Raw genomic sequence first — 21,832 nt, forward strand, 5'->3', positions numbered from 1 at the left:
AGAACAAATATGGTGGATATTCACAAAGTTTTAAATGTACACTACTGTTCAAAAGTTTTGGGTCAGTCAGATTTATTTATTTATTTATTGCATAAATTAATACTTTTATTCAGTAAGGATGCATTAAATTGCTCAAAACTGACATTTATACTGTTAAAAAAGTTTCAATAAATGCTGTTCTACAACTTTAAAGATGATTTTCTCAATATTTAGATTTTTTTGCACCCTCAGATTCCAGATTTTCTAATAGTTGTATCTCGGCCAAATATTGTTCTATCCTAACAAACCATACATCAATGGAAAGATTATTTATTCAGCTTTCAGATGATGCATAAATCTCAATTTCAAAAAATTGACCCTTATGACTGGTTTTGTGCTCCAGGGTCACATATTTATGTTTTTACTGTTTTTATTTTATAATATAATGCCGTTTTTATGTGTGGTTCCCCTGTCATTCGTTTGAAAGTCTGCTGTTTTTCTCTAGTGTGAACTTGGATGATGATGATGATGATGAGATGGACACCAGCCCTCAATCCATCTTCATCATAGACAAGCAACCAGTGGAGATGACGGACAATCCAGTATCTCAGCAGCGACAAGAAGATGAAGAGGAAGATCTGGAGGATTCAGAAACAACAGAGCAGCTCCTTGATGAAGATGAAAGCGTCAGCACATCTAAAAGCGCTCATGTGGAACCGAACCGTGTGAACTGCGTCGTAGATGATAGTGAAGATGAGGATAATGTCATGGAAATGACCAGCAAGTCTACGGATTCTGACCCCTCCAAAACAGCACATATTAGGTGATCGGCTGCTGTAGCTGTCAGTACTGTTTGTTGAATTGATGGACTGCTTATGACCTTTCAGAACTTTCTGATTCATCAACAATAAACAGAGGTTTCCTGTTCGTATCTCCGCACCAATTGCAAAATAACCATAAGTGTTTTGTTAAGTAGCTGTTTTGTCAATCTTCAAATTAGATCATGTTCATAGCTATTGGAGAAGAGGAATACGTTTTATTCTCCTTCATGTGTTTGAAATAATGTTCAGCTTGGAGGAGGATTCTTGGTTATAAAGCAAAAAATTGTATTTATACTAATTTCGCAATTATTTGAAAGTCAATGGACAACATTAATAGGAATAAATGTTTAAAATAAACCACTAAAAGGATGATTTGGGCTCTTTTACATATCAAATACTATATATTTCAGTGAATGATGGTACATTTTAAACAAACAAAAAAAGTGTTCTCATTCTATGTTCAGTGAATTATTTTATTTTTTTTACTTGTATTTTCTTGTTTTCTCTAGTAATCGATAATGTTTGAGTTTAGAGTTGCAGTTTGTCTCTTCCATTTGTTTATGTAGAAACAATTATGTTCACGAAGGCCAAAAGTAGTAAAAAATGGACATGATGTGAGCCCTTCACAACCTTAAAAGAAAAAAGTGATATAAAGTCATGATATAGCTTTATTTATTTTTTTGTGACTGGGTATGTTTATGCATAAACCCAAGCAATAATGAAAAAATTCTAACAATATGGTTTATATATTCAGTGTTACATAGTGGAGAAGAGAAGTATCCTCAGCGTAAACAGAGCTACTTACATGCGACAAAAACCACGTTTGTTTGGAAACCAGTTACAATTTTAAAGTTAAATTGGTATTTAAATGTAAGAATGAAGTCATTTACCTGTCGAGAGTGTGTTTGTAGTTGGATCACTGAACTCCAGAAAATCAGTATTGAGCTGTTACAGGTTTGAAAAACAAAAAAACGCGGGAATAAAGAACCCTGAACTTTAACACAAAGAACCATTTCAGCATGAAAGGGTTCTTCAGGATGCTAGAGTTCTAAATAGAACTGTTACTACGTGTAAAGAACCTTTAACCTTTTGAGCAGGACTTGGACACCTTTGGTTTAAGCCACAGTAATATTAGCAATAAACTTAAAACAGGAATCGCCTGGAGAGCTACGTTCCTGCTGATCTCACTGCCAACCCTTCTCCAACATCTCAACACATTTAGATTAATGCATTTGAATGCTTGAACTGGTTTTTAGTCATTCGTGCATGGGAATCGAACCCATGACCTTGGTGTTGCTAATGTCAAACTCTACTCTTTGAGATACAGGAATAATTAGCTGGTTAAGGTGGGATTGATTGAGTTGGAGCCAACGATTGGAGACCTCTGACTTGGACATTGGTCCTTAAAGAACTGATCCTAACCTGTGTTTTTTGGCATACATCACGCTTAATATGATATGCTTCTTGTACATTGCCACTGCAAATGAAAAGATCTCTTTAACAATCCATTTGCAGAAATGAACACTCCAATAATGGAAGTCTTTAGGGTTAAATATTTTATTTTATATTTACAGGCAGTCATCATGGGAAAAACATACAACAAATCAACTCCGAAGAGCGTACACAGTATAATATGTCAGGATATACAATGCATATAAGGCACAAGTAATATTTTCCACTATGGAAAAATATTTTGTTTTTCTTCAAGTGAGGGAAAACTATTAAAAATCTTAGATACTGTATATATTCTGTATCCGATAAAAAAAACATTTCTAGGCTGTGTCGATCATTATCTTTTCTTTAGTAAAAGAAAATCTACATTCGTCTATTAGAATAAGAGCAGCTTCTTTAGAAACATGTAGATCAATCATTTGTAACACGCGCAATATTCCGTTCCGAGAATGAGATCTAAACTTAGTTCTAGTAAAATAAATATGCACAAGAATCTCTCCTGAAGCTCCATAATTTGTCCATCAAATAATCACATTGGCATCAAGCAAGTGTTTGCAGTGGACAATAATGCTTGGTCCCACTTTATATTAAGTGGCCGTAATACCTGTGTACTTACATAGTAACTAGATGTGTACATAGTATGTAACCACAGTGTAAGTACACATTGGTACAAAGTATCTACAGCTGTAATGTTTCTGTAACTACACACATGTAACAACCCTCCGAATGGTTTGTGTAAGTACAAATGTGTAACAGGACATCTATCTTTATGGTAAATCTAATATAAAGTGTAACACTTTCTTTACCAAAAAGTGCTGTTAGTCCTGTTACACATTTGTAGTGTTGTTACCAATGTCCTGTTACACATTTGCACTTACACATACCATTCAGTGGGTTGTTACATGTGTGTAGTTACACAAACATTACAGTTGTAGATACTATGTACCAATATGTACTTACACTGTGGTTACATACTACATACACATCTAGTTACTACGTAAGTAGACCTAATGCTTCTCTGGACATGGACTCTTGGATTTTCTCCTCAAACATGTAATGTAACAAAGTGCGTGAGACATTGGCCTAATTGGTTCTCTGCAGGTTTTTGCGTGTGACGGTGGTGCAGCGTTTGAGTATCTCCTGTGCTTGGGGTCTGGGTGGTATCTTGGGGGTGGAGGGCATCTTGTTGATACTGGGGTCTGATCTGCTGCTGATCATCTTGCCTTCTCCGGCACTTTCAGGGCTCAGGCTGCCTGAAGAGTCTGGCGTAGGGGTGCGACTCTGGCGTAAATGCTCTTCCGAATCCAAGCAATTTAGCGAATTGCTGCCGGAGAAGCTGCTTTGGTCGCTGAATGCTTCGCTGTCGTCACTCAGACTGCTTTGCGGACCGTTCTTGGCAAACTCCACTCGGGTTGACGGCAACCCACTCATTGAACGTGACATCTGCTTGTCTTTAGGGTCCAAGGTGCTTCCTGAAGGTCCCAGGTTGCCCTGGGATCTGCTAAGCTCACGGCCGGAGACCTGCAGGAAATCTTCTCCAGGACGTTGAAGCTGTGCCAAGTCAAGAGTGGAGCTGGTCGTCTCCCTCTTAGCGGGCATCAGGTGAATCCGTGGGTTACTGTACGGTTGCAGGTACATAGCTGGTACAAATCCTGCCTTTCGATTGTACCTGAAGGATAGACAAAGACAGCTCTCAATCGTTGAGGAATGATCTAGGATTAGCATTAGAGCTTATGTAAAATCATTGGGTAAGTCGGTTTCATTGAAAGTAAACAGGGACGAAGCAAACTGGCAAAACTCGTCCACAAAAATGAGGATGTAAAGCGAGTGCCAAGTTTGTTTCCAGACTCTTCTGCATGTCAGATGAGCAGGATAAGCATTGCTGCCCGTTACATAACTGCTGTGTATTTCATCAGCTAATTTTTCTCAGTAAACGAGATGATTTACCTCACTATCCACCAGCCAGTGTCAGACTTCTGTAGCACCTCTACCACAGACCCGATCTCGACTGAGAGTTCATCACTGTTCATGGCTTTGTAACTTTTGGCAGCAACATAGAAAACACCTGACGAATGCAAAATGTTAAGAACAACTTGGTGAACAGATGAATGCATTCTTAACATCAAACAGCATTGGTTTCGAGTCGCTATCCTGCAGAGTTCAGCTCCAATCCTAATCAAACACACCTGGACCAGCTAATCAAGGTCTTCAGGGTTACTAGAAATGTCCAGACAAGTTGGGCCTGAACTTTGCCGGACGTTGACACCCCTGTACTTTTGATTTGTGCCTTCACAGTGATTTGCGACAACAAAGTGACCAGAATTCATTCATTGTCAAAGTTAGTGGTATAAGCATAATTAGGTTGATTTCCATATTGGTTTCCAAAGGAAGCTATGTGCAACATTCACAGTGCAGCCGAACCGGTTTTATTTCCAAATAAATACTGGCAGAATACATTAGAAACCACTAAACGGGTACGTACTGCCGCCATCCATCACATCAGGACCATCATCACCCATCTCAGCTCTTAGATACGGAGCAGGAAACCAAGCGAGACATTTGGCTTCATTTTCCACCAGCCACCATCCTGATGAGACCAAGTACAGCAAGGTTAGAGACTACACTTTTAGAGACTCTGTGTAGTCTGGCAAACAATTCAAAGGCCAAATGAGTTGTTCTCACCTTTTCGTTCCCTAATGAGCACATCCACAATCTCATCCACCTCAACCTTGAAGGGTTGATTCTTGGTGTCCTTGGTCTCGTAAGTAGCTATGCATCGGTATGTTTCAGCAACAAAGGGTTGAGTAACATTGTTCATCCCGACATTACTGCTGCCCAGAGAGGTCTCTGATGGCATGATCACGATACTGCCGGACAAAACACAATCTTTAATTTGGTTCCGTTTCAGAGACTTCGTATTGTTTTGAAAATTCTAGCACGTGTTTATTATTTTCTGCTCTGCTTGTTTTTGCTGCATCCGCTTACCTGTTTTTTGCAAAGTCCGAATCGAGGTCCTGGGGTTTGGGAAGCAGGAACTGGAGGAGCTCTGAGCTCTGGCAGATACGGGGATCACTCTTCAGCAGTTCACTGCAGTATTCTTCCAGAGCCTTCAGTCTGAGCACAGACTTACTGGGGCTCCACTTCTGCATGCTCTTCTGCACTCTTGCAGCTGCAAATACATGATCATTTTTAAATATATATGACTTCATGATGAGGGCTGTACTTGAATTTGCACATTGTTTAATGAACAACTGGCAAAGTATTTACCTTTAAATTTGGGAATAATCCTTCCTGACCTTCTAAAGGGGTTTGAAGGAGGGAATTTCTTCTTGAGGTGTCTCTACAGTAATACGCATGTAGATATTATTCTACTTGACTAGATAGATAGATAGATGGATAGATGGATAGATAGATAGATAGATAGATAGATAGATAGATGGATGGATAGATAGATATATAGATAGATAGATAGGTGATGATAGATAGATAGATAGATAGATAGATAGATAGATAGATAGATAGATAGATAGATTAAATTAAGTGAAGAGAGGGACTTACGTGGAGTGTTTTGAAGTCTTCAAGCGATCTGTACACAGTAATCTCATTGTGATCTGACCAGAGTACAGTGGTCATGTACAACTGAAGAGAAGAATGGATTAGACATTTCAATACTTAATTTTAATCACATCAAAGCTCTCGCTTTACATTACAGTCTTCAAGTATGTCCCAGTGTTAATGAACCACTGTACACACAAGAGTGTTTCCTTATCCGACATGACCCTTAAACATTTAGTTATCAAGTTTTAAAAACTTGTGTTAATATTCTGTTAAAGAATAAAGAACTGTTACCACATGAAGCACATTTAGGTTATCTGACCTTTTTTTTTTTTTTTTTGCAGAATGTAATACTTTTAAATGATGCTGTTTGTAATTTTACATTATTGTGTATAATTATTATTATTATTATAGTATTTATATATAATAACAAATCAATTATACTAATGCTGATGATGAAAAACATCATCAATACTCTTATTCAAAACAACGGCAATGCATATTAAAATGTAATTTTAATATGCAAAATGCAAAATGCAAAATTGTAAAATAAAAAGTGTCTTACTTTAACTACTTCTTTCTGCATCACTCCAACGAGCTGGATTTTGACGGGGTGTCTTTGCTCGCCCATCCTGACCAGCTTGTGCTGCAGTAGATGAGAGGGCTGTCTGGTGTCTGACTGACTGACTGCTCGTCTGAGGCGCTTCTGTTTATCTATCATGCCTCCAGCCAGAGGCGGGAACCGGTGCAGTTACACAACCCGGAGAGTCCACTGTTACATCACCAATATTCCTTGAAGAAGCCTGGATGGAATATTATGTATGTGCCACAGATCGTCTATAAATAGTGCAGGTTCTGTTGTGATTATAAGGCACTTAATGTGTGACAATATGCCCCACAATATATATATATACTGCATATATATACCCCCCCCCCCATGTGTAAATCCACATGGGGTTCAGAATTTATATATTTTTTATCCACAGTAATTTTACACTTGTCTAGTACAAATATGTCGCTTTGTTTCATGATTACAGTGTATACGTTTTTCTTTATTTACCCTCAAAAAATGGAAGTGAAATGTGACAACATGCCCCGCAGGTGGAACATTAAGTGAAGAAAGGGACTTACGTGGAGTGTTTTGAAGTCTTCAAGCGATCTGTACACAGTAATCTCATTGTGATCTGACCAGAGTACAGTGGTCATGTACAACTGAAGAGAAGAATGGATTAGACATTTCAATACTTAATTTTAATCACATCAAAGCTCTCGCTTTACATTACAGTCTTCAAGTATGTCCCAGTGTTAATGAACCACTGTACACACAAGAGTGTTTCCTTATCCGACATGACCCTTAAACATTTAGTTATCAAGTTTTAAAAACTTGTGTTAATATTCTGTTAAAGAATAAAGAACTGTTACCACATGAAGCACATTTAGGTTATCTGACCTTTTTTTTTTTTTTTTTTGCAGAATGTAATACTTTTAATGATGCTGTTTGTAATTTTACATTATTGTGTATAATTATTATTATTATTATAGTATTTATATATAATAACAAATCAATTATACTAATGCTGATGATGAAAAACATCATCAATACTCTTATTCAAAACAACGGCAATGCATATTAAAATGTAATTTTAATATGCAAAATGCAAAATGCAAAATTGTAAAATAAAAAGTGTCTTACTTTAACTACTTCTTTCTGCATCACTCCAACGAGCTGGATTTTGACGGGGTGTCTTTGCTCGCCCATCCTGACCAGCTTGTGCTGCAGTAGATGAGAGGGCTGTCTGGTGTCTGACTGACTGACTGCTCGTCTGAGGCGCTTCTGTTTATCTATCATGCCTCCAGCCAGAGGCGGGAACCGGTGCAGTTACACAACCCGGAGAGTCCACTGTTACATCACCAATATTCCTTGAAGAAGCCTGGATGGAATATTATGTATGTGCCACAGATCGTCTATAAATAGTGCAGGTTCTGTTGTGATTATAAGGCACTTAATGTGTGACAATATGCCCCACAATATATATATATACTGCATATATATCCCCCCCCCCCCATGTGTAAATCCACATGGGGTTCAGAATTTATATATTTTTTATCCACAGTAATTTTACACTTGTCTAGTACAAATATGTCGCTTTGTTTCATGATTACAGTGTATACGTTTTTCTTTATTTACCCTCAAAAAATGGAAGTGAAATGTGACAACATGCCCCGCAGGTGGAACACGTTGTAACATGACCATATATGACAGCTTAAAATCTTATCTGATCGAATGAAACAAACTAAAATATTTTGTTAAAATACAAATTCAAAAAAAAAAATTTCAAATTCAAAAAAAAAAATTTCAAAAAAAAAAAAAAAATTCTATTTGTATTTTTTAAGAATTAAAAAGAATCTGAGTTTGGAGTTTGACAATGAACATGTTGCAACCATGCTTGGGACGGCCCACATAAACGAGCAGAAATGCTTTACACGTCTTGAAATAATCATTTCTAAACATTAAACATTGACTGTCAGTCTTTATTCACCTGTTTCTCCTTAAAACTCATTCAAGTAAATAGTGTAACTTACATCGCTAATGTCGTAGAATGTAACGCAGTGTTACAACGTGCCTTCAAAGCATTAAAAAACGATCTGAACTGATAAATAACAGATTGGAGATTAAAATAATAGCAGATTTGTCTCATTTTATATGAATAATAAAAACTATGAAAAATTTACTTCAGCCAGAAATTAAATTTGACTATGGTACAATAAATGTTCAGCGATATCTTCAAAAGATTTTTGAATTTCGGCGCACTTTTTTTCCTATATAATGTTGATATGGTAACTAATAAATACTGTAAATTTTGTGTGTGTGGAAATATTCAAACCACGTGTTACAACTAACCCCGCGTTACTTTGTGCCTCGCGCTCACCAGCTATGTTTCTAAACAAAAACTGCTTTTTGAAAATTAGCCTCTGTAACTAGATCTCCCCTCAAGTCAAAGAACCACAGCAGAACATTTCTTTCTCCCCCCAAAGTATGGAGTGGAAAAAATTCTATGGAAGTCAATGGCAACAACTGTTTGGTTACCAACATTCTTCAAAACATCTGTGTTCAGCAGAAGCAGCTCACTGAGCAACTTGATGGCGAGTAAATGATGACAGAATTTCCATTTTGGGTGAAATATCCCCTATAGACGTTTATTAATGTAACTGTAAACTTGAGAAACGGCAGCAACGTCACAACGTTTCAACTGGATATTACTGATGAAGAATGGAACACTTTCTTTAAAAGACTGCAGATGAAAGTGCATTGGGAAGATGAACATTCTCATTCTAAATCTGACATGCTTATGTTGCAATCAGCCATAGCGGGAAACAGAACTAGTGTATGCTAAAACCAGACCATCTTATGAGTAGAGACCGTGAAGGACCAACAATTAGGATTCTTGGAAGAGACATGAGCCTACTCAGCCCTTCACATTAAAGCATGTGTCATAAAACAGTGCTGACATATTCATAACTCAATGGAGGATGTGCACGTAGCCTATAAACCTTCCAGGAAACAGAAGCTAAAAAAAGAGACAGAGAAAAGATTCCCGTCGGGTTATAAGAAGCTTCAAGGAAATATAAGCAAGGTTTCCTCTCAGATGTGTGTGCGCCCAACAACCCAACCTACATTTGAAGCAGACGCCTTTGTTAATTGTAACTCGTTTTCAGCGCTGAACGTGTTAAACAGCACTGATTCACTGGAAACCCCGTCATTCTAATGCCATATGCAGACAGGTTTCTCTGTGCTGTTAATTGTAAACAACATTATTAGTGGTATTTTGGTAATTACCTACTTACTGTATTTGTCGGGCGGGCGATAAAATCCAGTGCAAAATACTTGCGTTCTCACAAAAGCACTGAAATGTACATAAATTATGAACGATTTATATAATTGATATTAATTTAAACCAATGTAGTGTAATAGTGGTTTCTATTATTATGTGATAGTACTATTATTTTCTGCATGTTCATGTTGCTACAAATATTACTTAAAGACGGTGATTATGGGCATGTAATGTAAAATATAGCCTACTGTATCGCATTATATGAAATTCAAGATAATTAATACAAAGCCTTGAACAATGGAAACATGCATTTCTCTATGTGACTAAAACCAATAAGATGATTAAATAAAACTACTAAAATATTAAATTACATATATAAAGTATAAACAGCTCAACTTTATACCACTGTTATCATTGATATACTATTATAGTTTCTGGTAATATTTTGAATTACACTGTAAAAAAAACGAATCTGTGACATTTACGGTAAAATACCGGCAGCTGTGGTTGCCAGAGCTTCACCGTAAAAACTATGGCAGCAACATTTTAGGTTTTACAGACTTAACTTAAATTCACAATAAAATACCGTATTTTATTAACTGATGTTAATATGATGTTAACAAACCAACACACTGAAGTACTAATATCTGTTTTGGATCATTGTAATGCACTGATAACCACCAAAAACTGAACCAAAGCTCATCACAAACAGCTTTTCTACGAGCTGAGGAGGGCAATACTTATATTTAGAAGGTGCACACAGTGTCATTCACACAAACACTAAACCTGAAATAATGCAATAAACATTCATTTAACAACATTAGATGTAAGATTAAACCCTAGTGTACACTAGAAGCATGTTATTTCAACAAAAACACATCAAATATGCCATGCAGGGAATTCTGGGAGTGTCAATTTACGGTTTTTCACTGTAGATTATACAATGGCTTTTCTTTTTCACTTCCAAAAACCTTATTTTTAACAGTATTTTACTGTAAAATCACATTAAATGTAATTGCATTTATTCACCGAATATAGTACGGAAACTTACTGTTAAGTAACCAATTAACAGGTTTTTACTGTAGCATTTTTACAGTCTTTTACTGTTAAAATCACAATCATTTTTTTACAGTGTAGATTTTATTTTTCTATTTTCTGTTCCAATTTTAATTGGAAAGTTCTAGTAATTTTGTTGCGTGTCTTTGTACAGGTACCATAAACCCACAGAGCATCCGTATAACGGAGAGAAAAAAAATTGGAACAAACCTTTTTTTATTCATAAATAATAAATACAAAGCATACAGTGACTTCATCACTGAATCGGAAAAGCAATCTAGAAAAAAATTAAAGCATGGCAAACTCAAGCTTTCCACTGAACTCTTTCCATTCTCATTGCTCATTATACTCTTACTGTATTTCTCAACTTTCCTAGAAACACCCTTGTGACTTTTAGATGGGCGTTTTTGCATTTTCTTATAATATATATATATATGAATAGAATTCAATGCACATTTTTCTTGCATCTCGGGTTTCCAAACTGTGTGAATTTTTTGACAGCACATTTCTAATGCATGATGCGCAAATACGTAACCGATTCATTATTGTAACTTGATTTCTTCCTTTGTAAGACTGCCATTGTGAAAGGAAAGTAAACTGGCCTCCATTATTTCCTGCTGTGAATCATATGGATTCGCTTTCACAGAATAACAATAAGAACGGTCAAGTGTTATTTGATTTTTGACGTCAAGTATAGGCTGTGTTGTGAAACATGCATTGTGCTGGGAAATATTTGGTTACTGTTTATTACTGTTGGCTTACCGTTAACCACATTGACATAATATAGTGATAAAAGTGAAATGCTTGTGTGAATGATAAACAATCAGGACAAAAGTCCAAAACACTCGTGAAAATGGTGAAAGAAAATTAATGTACGCATGCACTAAATTTACAGCAAAGACTTTTACATTTGTTACAAAAGGTTTTTGTTTCAAATAGCTAAATGGTGTGCTTTTATCAAGGCGTCCACACAAATATGAAGCAGCACAACAGTTTTTAATATTGATAATAATCAGAAATGTTTCATGTGACCCTGAAGACTGGCGTAATGATGCTGAAAATACAATCACAGAAATAAACTACACTTTCAAATGTATTCAAATAATAAAAAAAAAAACGGTTATTTTAAATTGCAATCATATTTCTCAATATTAGATTTTTTTGGTTGCATTTTTGCTCATATAAATACAGCCTTGGTGAGCACAAAAGCAGTGTTAAGTCGCTGGGGGATATTTGTAGCAATAGCCAACAATACATTGCATTATTTTCTTTTATGCCAAAAATCATTAGGATATTAAGTAAAGATCATGTTCCATGAAGATATTTTGTAAATGTCCTACCGTAAATATATCAAAACTTAATGTTTGATTAGTAATATGCATTGCTAAGAACTTCATTTGAACAACTTTAAAGATGATTTTCTCAATATTTAGATTTTTTTGCACCCTCAGATTTTCAAATGGTTGTATCTCGGCCAAATATTGTCCGATCCTAACAAAAGCTTATTTATTCAGCTTTCAGATGATGCATAAATCTCAATTTCCTCAAAATTTACCCTTATGACTGGTTTTGTGCTCCAGGGTCACATACATATATATATAATATCAGACCCTACCTTTATGACTTTGCATTTGGGTCACTATTTTTTTTCCCCTTTGAGTTAATCGTTTATGCTTTATTGCTTCGCCACTCTAAATATTGCATTACTCATACATAATTCTGGATGACTGGAATGTGCAATTCATGGCAGACCACAAAGCACATGGAATAGTCTCCCATAATGCATTGTGCTCGACTTGACCTTCATTTCCAGCGTGAATCAATGAACTTTGGAAAGTTAATATAACCATAAAACGTATTTCTGTCATAACCATTTGCTGAAATAAGCATGTAACATAAGGAGGTCATGTGACAATAATGTGGCTGTTTAAAAAGTACCGGTGTGTGAAATAATTCACAGTCCATGTATTAAAGAGATGGTACTACGCCATCTAGTGCTACATCTATTATAACTCAAATAAATCACTTTCCTTTCAATCCGGAGAAAGCCGATCCATGTCCTGAACCCCACAAAACAACAACAGCAACTTCATTTTCTTATTTCCTTTATTTCCCTATCTTTTTGTGCCAATAAAAAGATCCCTCATAATTGTGGAGAATGAAATCAGCCCTATTATGTACATCCCCTCTTCCTGTACTGTAACAGCATGTGCAGTGGCCTTTCATTAGCTTAGCATTGCTTTAAATACATCTTCTCCTTCACGCAGCAGATTACTAGGGGCGGCAAACACACATCTTCATGAACACTTCTCTGGGACCACGTTTCTGGTTTTAAGGACAACAAAAGAACTGAACAAAACAGGAAAAGATGTCAAATTTACACACATTTGCAAAACATGTCAATTACTGGGCATGTGTTAGGCGTGATGTGCATTATTAGTGGGATCTGGCCACGGGATGGGCCAAAAATAAAGGATTTTCTTATTTTCTACGCACAAAACGTCATTAGGACATCTCAACACGGCTAGGTTGAAATGTGGCGTGGATCTGATGTTAAACACTCGCTAGTCTACAATTAAAAAGGAGGTTTCGGTGGATGAGGTACGGCAATCTTTCATTTCAAACGTCACATTCTTATTAGTCTTTCTGTCTGTACAGAGCTTAAACTGATGCTTATAAAAGTAGTTTATAGACACATCTCTGACTTTTAAGGCAAAGGGTTTGACTAAAGCTTAAATGGACGCATCTGGGTTTTGTAGCATCAGATCACGGCCATTAAAAACTGATGGGTAGTTTAAAATAACAGTGTTGTCCACCTGCTTTGAAAAAATCTTCCTGAGCCCTCCGATAAAAACACTTGCTTATTCTTCATGACCTCTTCAGCGAGGACTGAAAGCCAGGTTGTGCTTCCGACGCACCGAATACCAATCAATACTCTCTGAGCTGTCGATATTAAAGTGAACAAGTGAGAAGTGATTATTCTCAAACCTAAGAGACTCGTATGGAAGCCCGTTTCCACCTCAGAATAATAATAATAAAACATTTCATTGTGACTTTATAAATCACAATTTTGACTTTATTTCTCTCAGAGAGAGAAAAAAGTCAAAATTGTGAGATGTTAATTTAGAATTCCGAGAAAGAAAAAAACGGAATTTTGAGATATAAATTGAAAATTCAGATGAAAAAATCTATAGACTCAGAATTGCACAAAAAAAAAAATATATATATATATATATATATAGCTATTTATATAGATATGCAAACTCAGAATTCCAAGAAAAAAGTCGGTGAGATACCGTTTCCATGAATTCCATGAAAAATTTCACATTTTTTTCTTTCTGGAATTCCGAGATATACATTTGAAATTCTGAAGAAAAAAGTCAGAACTGCAAGATGTTAATTCCAAATTCTGGGGGGGAAAAAAATGTCAGAACGGTGCGATACAGACGCGGAATTCCAAGAAAATTTTTTCTTTTTTTCCTCCTGGAATTCTGAGATATACATTTGAAATTCTGAAGAAAAAAAGTCAAAGCTGCGAGATATAAACTTCCAAAATTTGAAGGAAAAAGGTCAGAACTGCGAGATATTAACTCAGAATTTTAGGCAAAAAATTGCAAGACGTTAACTAAAATAACTAAGATATACGTTCACAATTTCCAGAAATAAATTAGGAATTGCGTAACAAAAAAAGTCACAACTACCTTAACGTTGGTATTGCGTGGTGGAAACAGACTTCCATATACTTGAGATTCTTATAAACTGAGATTTGTTCGGCTTGCATAGCAAAACAAGGAGCGTAAAACTACACAGATTTTTTTTTTTCTCCAAAGCAGCTTTACAAATAGCTTTACCACCATGGATTAATACATATATATATATATATATACCTCTTTCCAAAACACCTGACTCCGTTTCATTTCATCATAAAAAATATATCACACGTAGAAGCCAAGGACCCAGCTGCTATATCTGAGACTTTTGATGATACACCTTACGTTAATAAAAAACACCGTCTGAGGGCCAAGCAAGCCGCAGACAATAGCAACTCTATGCATCCATCGTAACGCACACTGAATCTTTGATACGCCTTCGAGAGACATCCCAGTGTCTGCATACGCCGTCCCGCTCACAGTCCTGTCACAGACAACGGTTAAAAAATTTATTAAAACAAACTCCTAGATTGGCCATGCTGTTTTATCAAATTACAAGGCGGGGGAAAAAAAAATAATGCATCCAGGGCAAAGAAAAACTGTGGTTTTAATCCCCCGAACCTTCAGGATAAAAATAGTTTTCTAAGATGATCGGAGGACAGAATCGTTAAAAACTAAAAAAAAGGAAAAGCAAATCGCTAACACTGCTGCGAATCCCCGAGTCCCGCTGGCTTGTGCAGACCGTCTCCTGACAGAGTTCTCCATCATCTGTACCCTTCGCTGAGGGTCCTGGGCGTAATCATTCGACCGTTCCTCTCATGTCCGCTGTAGATTCACCTCCAGGACTTCAGTGTCACCGGAACTCGTAGATGGGTGCGCTGCGTTCAGGGACGTGTGTGAGCTTCAAAGATTGATACCTAATAAGAATAGGATTAAAACTGGGTTCTTGAGGTGATCTAGTAGGCCTGGGCGATAAAACGGTATCGATATTTATCGACGGTACGCCTTCTTCGATAACGATAGAAAAAATGTTCGATATAGCGCACGTGCTATGAGTGACGCACACAGCACACACAAACACATGCTGAAATGAGTGTTGCGCCTATCTGTGATGAGGAGATTGTGAATATTAGTCGAATTTAAAATAAACATGTGAATGTTAGGTGTGCATCAGGGAGCGTCGTCAGTGGCGCGTGAGATGCGGTGATGTGAGTGACGTTGTTGTATTTTAATGTTTTGTTAGTCTAGCCCACGAGACGCGCCGCTGCTGCGTTATTCATTCAAAATATTAGAGAAATATAGAAGCTCAATGCGGAGACCCAAACCAAGCCATTCACACAGACGCATATTCAGAGCATTTTTTTAGACCGACAAATACGACTGCTGCACTCATGTCTCACACAAGCCATGCAAAGTTAAAACGGTTTAAACTTTTAGAAAACACGTCACGAATTTGTGAAGGTTTATTCCTTTTCACTGCGTCTCGTATGTTTTAAATGCAGCCTGTGTGATGGGCGCTTCGGCTCTTTGGATTAAGCAATGCATAAATACATGATGCTGTTTTGTTCATAATTGTTTATGCGATTTACGAAATTATATTTGAGTTCATTTAGACATAATGCATGTTTTTTATAGAGTTACTTCCTTGCGTTGACTATTTAAATGCGCTGCATTATTTTGCTCATTGCTCCCTCCTGTGGCCTCGGGAGACAAGCCAAAAGTTTCCTCAAGACCTATTTAATCTGCATATAAAACATTAGAAATTAGATTTTGTGTTTGATTGTTAAAACAAAAAATACTTGTCGTTTGTCTCAATAATTTGGATTCATTTAAAAATACAGTGGTTACATTTAAACATGTTTTCTATTGCTCAGTGTTTTAAAAAAGGTTATAATGTCAATAATTATCGATACCGAACGATATGAAACATTATATCGTTGCTACATTTTTTTTTAGCTATATCGCCCGGCCCTACGATCTACATATATTGAGTATTTACATTCATTTTTTGTATTTAATGAATAATTTCTTCAAGTCCATACCATTCCGAGCTTCTGTGGTAGTAGTAACCCTCTATGGTGGCTGTAGACTTCTGGAAACAGATGTAGTAGAAGCCAGCGAAGGAAGCGCCGCTGATGTCTTTGATCGTGTGATCTGGAACTAGGAACTGCTCCTGAAACAAACACATTTATTTGCATGATTTATTTGGCTTTCATGGACTCCTAGATATACACTACGGTTCGAAAGTTTGGGGTCAGTAGGATTTTTCTGAAAGAAGGCTCTTCTGCTCATTAAGGCTGCATTTATTGGATCAAAAATACTGTAAAAATTGTGAAATATTATTTCAATTTAAAATAACGGTTTTCTATTGTAATATATTGTAAAATGTCATTTATCCTATAGATTTATAATGTCTAATATGCTGCTCAAGAAACATTTACCAATAATGAAAACAGCTGTGCCGCTTAATATTGATACATTGTTTCAGAATTCTTTGATGAACGGAACGTTCAAAATAGAATGTTTTTTTTTTTAAACATTATCCGTGTCTTCACTCTCACTCTCGATCAAACGTGACGCATCCTCGCCGAATAAAAGCGACACGTTCTTCCAAACAGCAAGAAAAATCTTCCTGAGCCCAAACACCCGAACGGTACCGCATATGGTTTTAGTCATAAACTGTACCTTCCACCGCATGAAGACGTAATCACTATTCTTTAGCTCTTCATAGTCGAACTCATCCGAATTGAAGCTTTTTGCGTACTGATAAAATGCCTGAAACTTCCCCTGAGAGAAAAACATGTTTAGCAGATCGGGTTCTACCACGAACCACACTTGAGTCATGACGCATAATGATTCATAATCCCGATGTGTGTAGAGCATTATGCACACACTGAATCATGACTGTTTATTACCCAGTGTTTTCGGTCCACGTCCTCATCCGCGTCCCATTTCCTGGTTAAAAAAGGCCGTTTCTTGCTTATGATCTCCCCAGCAAAGAATGTAGTGAGTGTGGGATATTCCTACAGAGAGCAACAGAGTTATTTTACATCAAACAAATGCAGTCTCGGTGAGCACAAGGCTTCTTTAACTTTAACTGTATCCTGCCCAAACTCTGAAAAGTGGTGTAATGTAGGTAAAATACTCTGTACTGGCGATTGAACATGAATACGATGAATAAGATATATGAATATCATTCTTTAGGGAAAACAATAGAACGCGATCGTTCGTCGACTATTTTTAACTCAATGCTACTGTATTTTAGTAATTGCATTACACATCTTGTTTGGAGTTATGATTAGACTGGAAGATTTATTTTTTGGGGGGGGGGGAATTACCCTTTAACGCTAATTGCAGGGACATGACCAATATCTAAATAAACACCTACTGTTTTATAATTCCTCGACGCGCTATAACCGAGCCGCAGTCACAGTGGCTTTTACAGTGCGTGCGGCTCAAAGACGAGAAAGGGTCGTGTAATAATGCTTTAAATTGTTATCGTTCCCCCCCCAAAAAAATCTAAAAAGTTTTCCGTTTAACGTAATCTCAATTTTGTTTTAGTTTTTCCGAGCAAAAAATAAACATCATACATTTCCCCCTGATTTACAGAAGACAATCTTGTCAGGCATATTAAAAATCAATTTACGACATACTAAAAGACTAATTACTTTCACCCCAAATACACTAATAAGCTGTAATTGTACATTTTTTTAATTCGCCACTGTCCTACGTTTCGCCCATTTGTTCCGATTTTTCTTTTTACTCATTTAAAACACAATAAAATTGAATACGCTCCCTTGTTATTTGATATATTTTCATGCGCACACGTCAGAATAAGCATGTCGTTTGAATTTTTACATAAATATTGTGTTACTCTGACATTATTGCAACCAAATTCTGACATTTTATTCTCCAAAAACGTATTTGAAACCTTAAAAGCAGACGCTTTACCTACATTGCATCTGCTTTCTATGGAATCAGTTTTGCAAATGCATTTTGAGGCGGACCCCTATAGGCTCCTGCATCTAGAAGCACTTTATAAAGAGCCGTGTCCAAGCACACAGAGCAGATACCACACACTGAGCACCTGCTGCTGCTGAAGAGCACCTGTCCGGCTCACCTCGGTCAGGCCTTTGATCTTCAGGTATCCACACAGGTACGAGGCCTCCATGGTCACGTGCTGTGGGGCCAGAGCGACAGCGTGAGAACTACATCTGCAAATCTGGGTCAGGGGGGTAACAGTCAATGCAACGACTTACCTGCAGAACCACCTCGACATCATACGAGTTCCCTTTGCTCTTCTGGTGCCCGCGGAGCTGGGAGCCGCTGTACAGCAGAGAGGTGCTGACGCCGGGCTGAAGGGTATTGATCGGCGGGGGCGGAACGAGAGAGGCCGAGGCCGTGCAGGCCAGAGACGAGCCCTGACAGCAGTCGGTGCGGACCGGCATGTTTGTTCGCTTCCGCGGGGCTCTCCCCGAACACAGGCGCTTATCTGACTCGCTGGAGCGGGAGAAAACGCGACACGGACGGCGCGATGCGGACGTTTCAGAGCGTCTCCCGCGGCACGCACGGCTACGTCCCTTCAGAGCGGAATGAAGGCGAAGTCATGTGACACAGCCCGCTGCTATTTGATTGGATGACGGACACGCGTAACAAGGACGCTGAATGCTCATTGGCTGCTTTGGGAAACGCGTGATGGGATTTGTAGTTCTACTTGATGGAAGCGTTACATTTGTGACTGACAGCTGTTTCTAAACCACGAATTTGCCAGTAAAACATGTTTAACAGTTGTCAGTTTGTGTGTGTATATATATATATATGTGTGTGTGTGTTATAGAATGTTATATATATATATATATATATATGGTTGGTGCAATGTTATTTTTTTAATGTGTGATATTTTAATACACCAAGTACATAGCACAAAGGATTATGTTAGCTATGGGAACTTTAGTCAATTTAGATATATATATATAATTGCAATGCTACATTTATACAGCTGCCTACATCCCATTTGAGAAATGTCCTTTTATGTACATCTCTCTATTACAGTCAACAACTGGAATTGCTGTAAGACACTGACACCTCCCTGTAGATGGCAGCATTGCATAAAAGACACACAAAAACAAACTTAAACCTAATGCATCTCAGTATTTAATAAACAAAATAATACGGCTGCATGCTTGTTTACGCCTAACAACAAAAATAGCTAAATGAGTTTACAGTGAGTCAGACTTGATAAACATCTGAATGGTGCTCAGACAACCGCATGGCCTCCAGCTCATCCCTCACATAACTAATGTAGCTTCGCTTCGCTTCACCTCTTCATCGTGTGTCTATTAGCACAAAGAAAAAAGATTCCAATTTTTACATGTGATAATATTACAAGTCTTTGTGACGCTGGACAGCTGCAAGGCTAGACTGTGACCAAATAAAATAAAATATAAAAGGCCAATATATAATATAATGTTGATGTCTAAAGGTGAAAATAAAATTGCTTAAATTAAAAAAAAAAAATGCAATCACATCCAAGTGCTATTTAATTGCTTTTTGAATTTGCATTAGTTTTTTTTGTTTTCATTTTTGACAGCGGGTGAAGTAATAGAGAGTTTGTTGATTCTGATGAAAGCCGAGTGTGTGTTGTGAACGCACAGGTCCTGAATGAGGCTTCAGAGGAGGATAATCTAATAGCGTTGGGTCCTGGTTCTCCAGCAGTGGTCACTCCTCGGGTCAGCGCTACACCCGCATCCACCCTGCAGCCTCCTGCTGCTGCATCTCTCTCCACACAGCTGGCAGGACATGGTGAGGGTCTCACACACACATGTTAAAGGGGTCATATGATGTTGCTAAAAAGAACATTATGTTGTGCATTTGGTGTAATGAAATGTGTTTATGCGGTTTAAGGTTAAAAAACACATTATTTTCCACATACTGTACATTATTGTTTCTCCTCTATGCCCCGCCTTTCTGAAATGTGTCGCTTTTTACAAAGCTCAAAGGTGCGCTGTGATTGGCCAGCTATCCCGTGCGTTGTGATTGGCCGAATACCTCAAGCGTGTGACGGAAACGTTACGCCCCTCACCATACTGTGATGCCCTGTCCGGCCGGAGCGACGAGACAAAACCAATAAAACCCATTATAAACGAGGCATTTGTTGCATTACTATGTGTGCTCCCACATAGTGAGGTAGATATGTGGGGGCGTGTTAGAACGAGCCGTTTAGGAGGACGTGGATGACTCTTAACTTTTATAAAGAATATCTCTTTGGATTTGAGACTTTAGTCTTTGCAACTATAGGGATCGTATCGATTCATGAACAGCTTGTAACACTCCAAAGAGAAAGTGAATCATATGACCCCTTTAATTAGAATGACAACATAGACTAAATACAGCTAATAAACCTAAAAAAACGTTAATTCAAAAGTATTTAACGTGATTTTTTTGTTGTTGTATAATGCAATAAATGTTTTTTATATATATACTGTATATATATACCACTGAAAAACTTCTCTTTAACATGATTTATCCCGGGAGAAGTGGGTGCAGACACCGGGACTCTCAGCTCTCTAACCGCTCGCAACCCTCAGGACGACTTTGACATGTTCGCCCACACCAGGTCCAGCTGTCTGGCTGGCCAGCGCAAAAAGTGAGTGCCATTTCCACACCACTATAGTTAAACCACATAAAAAAAATCCACTCTAAACTATTTTCTCTGCTTATTTTCCAGCGTTAAATATGAGGAACCTCAGGCTCTGGTGAGCCTGGCGTCTGCTTTAGACATCAGACAGCAAAATGCCACTGGGGTGAGTTTCCTACAGCATGTAGCTTCATAATAATGAAGGGTTTGGTGCTAATGGGTGACGAGACTCCATGAGCACTCACTGTGTGCATGTTATTACTTAAGACTTAAGATGGGGACTTGCACTAGTTTTGAATGGAAATTTAACACATTTCTAGTCCTCGGTCTTTGCATGTCATTCACAGTCACTTTTGACATAATGCTCATGTATTGGTCACAAAATGACATGTTCACAATTAGCCTTCAACATGCCTCAGCTTGTTAATGCCCAGTTTGGGCTGGATATTTGCTGCCAGATTAGCTTGGGTTTGCTTTGGATGAAAGAATATTAGTTGCTGCCTGCATTGCTGTATATATTCCTTTCAAAATACCACTACAGTGATTGTTGCTATAATTAAAATGTGATGTTTGGTGTTAGCTGCCATTAAGCTTAATGTCAAAGAAGTTGTTCTAGGTTTCTACACTCAGAAAGGTACAAAGCTGTCATACCACAAGCTAAAAGGTACATCTATATACCGTATTTGCCCCTAAATGGCACATATTAGTACCTTTTGAAAGGGCATCGCCCCATTGACAGCTTTGTGCCTTTTTTCTGAGAGTGTAACACACACTCACTCTCTCTCGCACACACACACACACACACACACACACACACACACACACACACACACACACACACACACACGC

At 37.6% G+C, this 21,832-nt stretch overlaps 3 protein-coding genes across 4 annotated transcripts in view; 1 reads left to right on the forward strand and 2 right to left on the reverse strand.

The window, feature by feature from the left end:
* Positions 1-3,274: 3,274 nt before the first annotated feature.
* Positions 3,275-6,472, reverse strand: LOC107559526 (NADPH oxidase organizer 1-like). Its single transcript, XM_016243385.1, has 8 exons — positions 6,373-6,472; positions 5,811-5,891; positions 5,520-5,592; positions 5,238-5,421; positions 4,935-5,119; positions 4,735-4,839; positions 4,200-4,317; positions 3,275-3,921 (listed from the first exon to the last, which is right to left on the reverse strand). Exons 1-8 carry the CDS (start codon positions 6,436-6,438, stop codon positions 3,336-3,338), a joined length of 1,398 nt encoding a protein of 465 aa, XP_016098871.1. The 5' UTR covers positions 6,439-6,472; the 3' UTR covers positions 3,275-3,335.
* Positions 6,473-14,888: 8,416 nt separating this feature from the next.
* LOC107559524 (glucose-induced degradation protein 4 homolog) lies at positions 14,889-18,956 on the reverse strand. Of its 2 annotated transcripts, none has more exons than XM_016243383.1 (6): positions 18,606-18,956; positions 18,467-18,526; positions 17,262-17,369; positions 17,032-17,133; positions 16,389-16,519; positions 14,889-15,224 (listed from the first exon to the last, which is right to left on the reverse strand). In XM_016243383.1, exons 1-6 carry the CDS (start codon positions 18,792-18,794, stop codon positions 15,200-15,202), a joined length of 615 nt encoding a protein of 204 aa, XP_016098869.1. In that variant the 5' UTR covers positions 18,795-18,956; the 3' UTR covers positions 14,889-15,199. The 2 variants fall into 2 exon arrangements, with proteins under 2 accessions (XP_016098869.1, XP_016098868.1); XM_016243382.1 differs by having other exon boundaries at positions 14,889-15,263; positions 18,606-18,949.
* Positions 18,957-19,095: 139 nt separating this feature from the next.
* LOC107559525 (TOM1-like protein 2) overlaps positions 19,096-21,832 on the forward strand; it is a 9,966-nt gene continuing 7,229 nt past the window's right edge. Inside the window, exons 1-4 of the mRNA XM_016243384.1 lie at positions 19,096-19,116; positions 20,001-20,148; positions 20,881-20,992; positions 21,074-21,149. Of these exons, the coding sequence (XP_016098870.1) occupies positions 20,946-20,992; positions 21,074-21,149 (123 nt within the window). The 5' untranslated portion in view covers positions 19,096-19,116; positions 20,001-20,148; positions 20,881-20,945. The remainder of the gene's footprint in view (positions 19,117-20,000; positions 20,149-20,880; positions 20,993-21,073; positions 21,150-21,832) is intronic.

Source organism: Sinocyclocheilus grahami, unplaced genomic scaffold (assembly GCF_001515645.1).
Source record: "Sinocyclocheilus grahami isolate Dianchi unplaced genomic scaffold, SAMN03320097.WGS_v1.1 scaffold689.1, whole genome shotgun sequence".
NCBI classification, from domain to species: domain Eukaryota; kingdom Metazoa; phylum Chordata; class Actinopteri; order Cypriniformes; family Cyprinidae; genus Sinocyclocheilus; species Sinocyclocheilus grahami.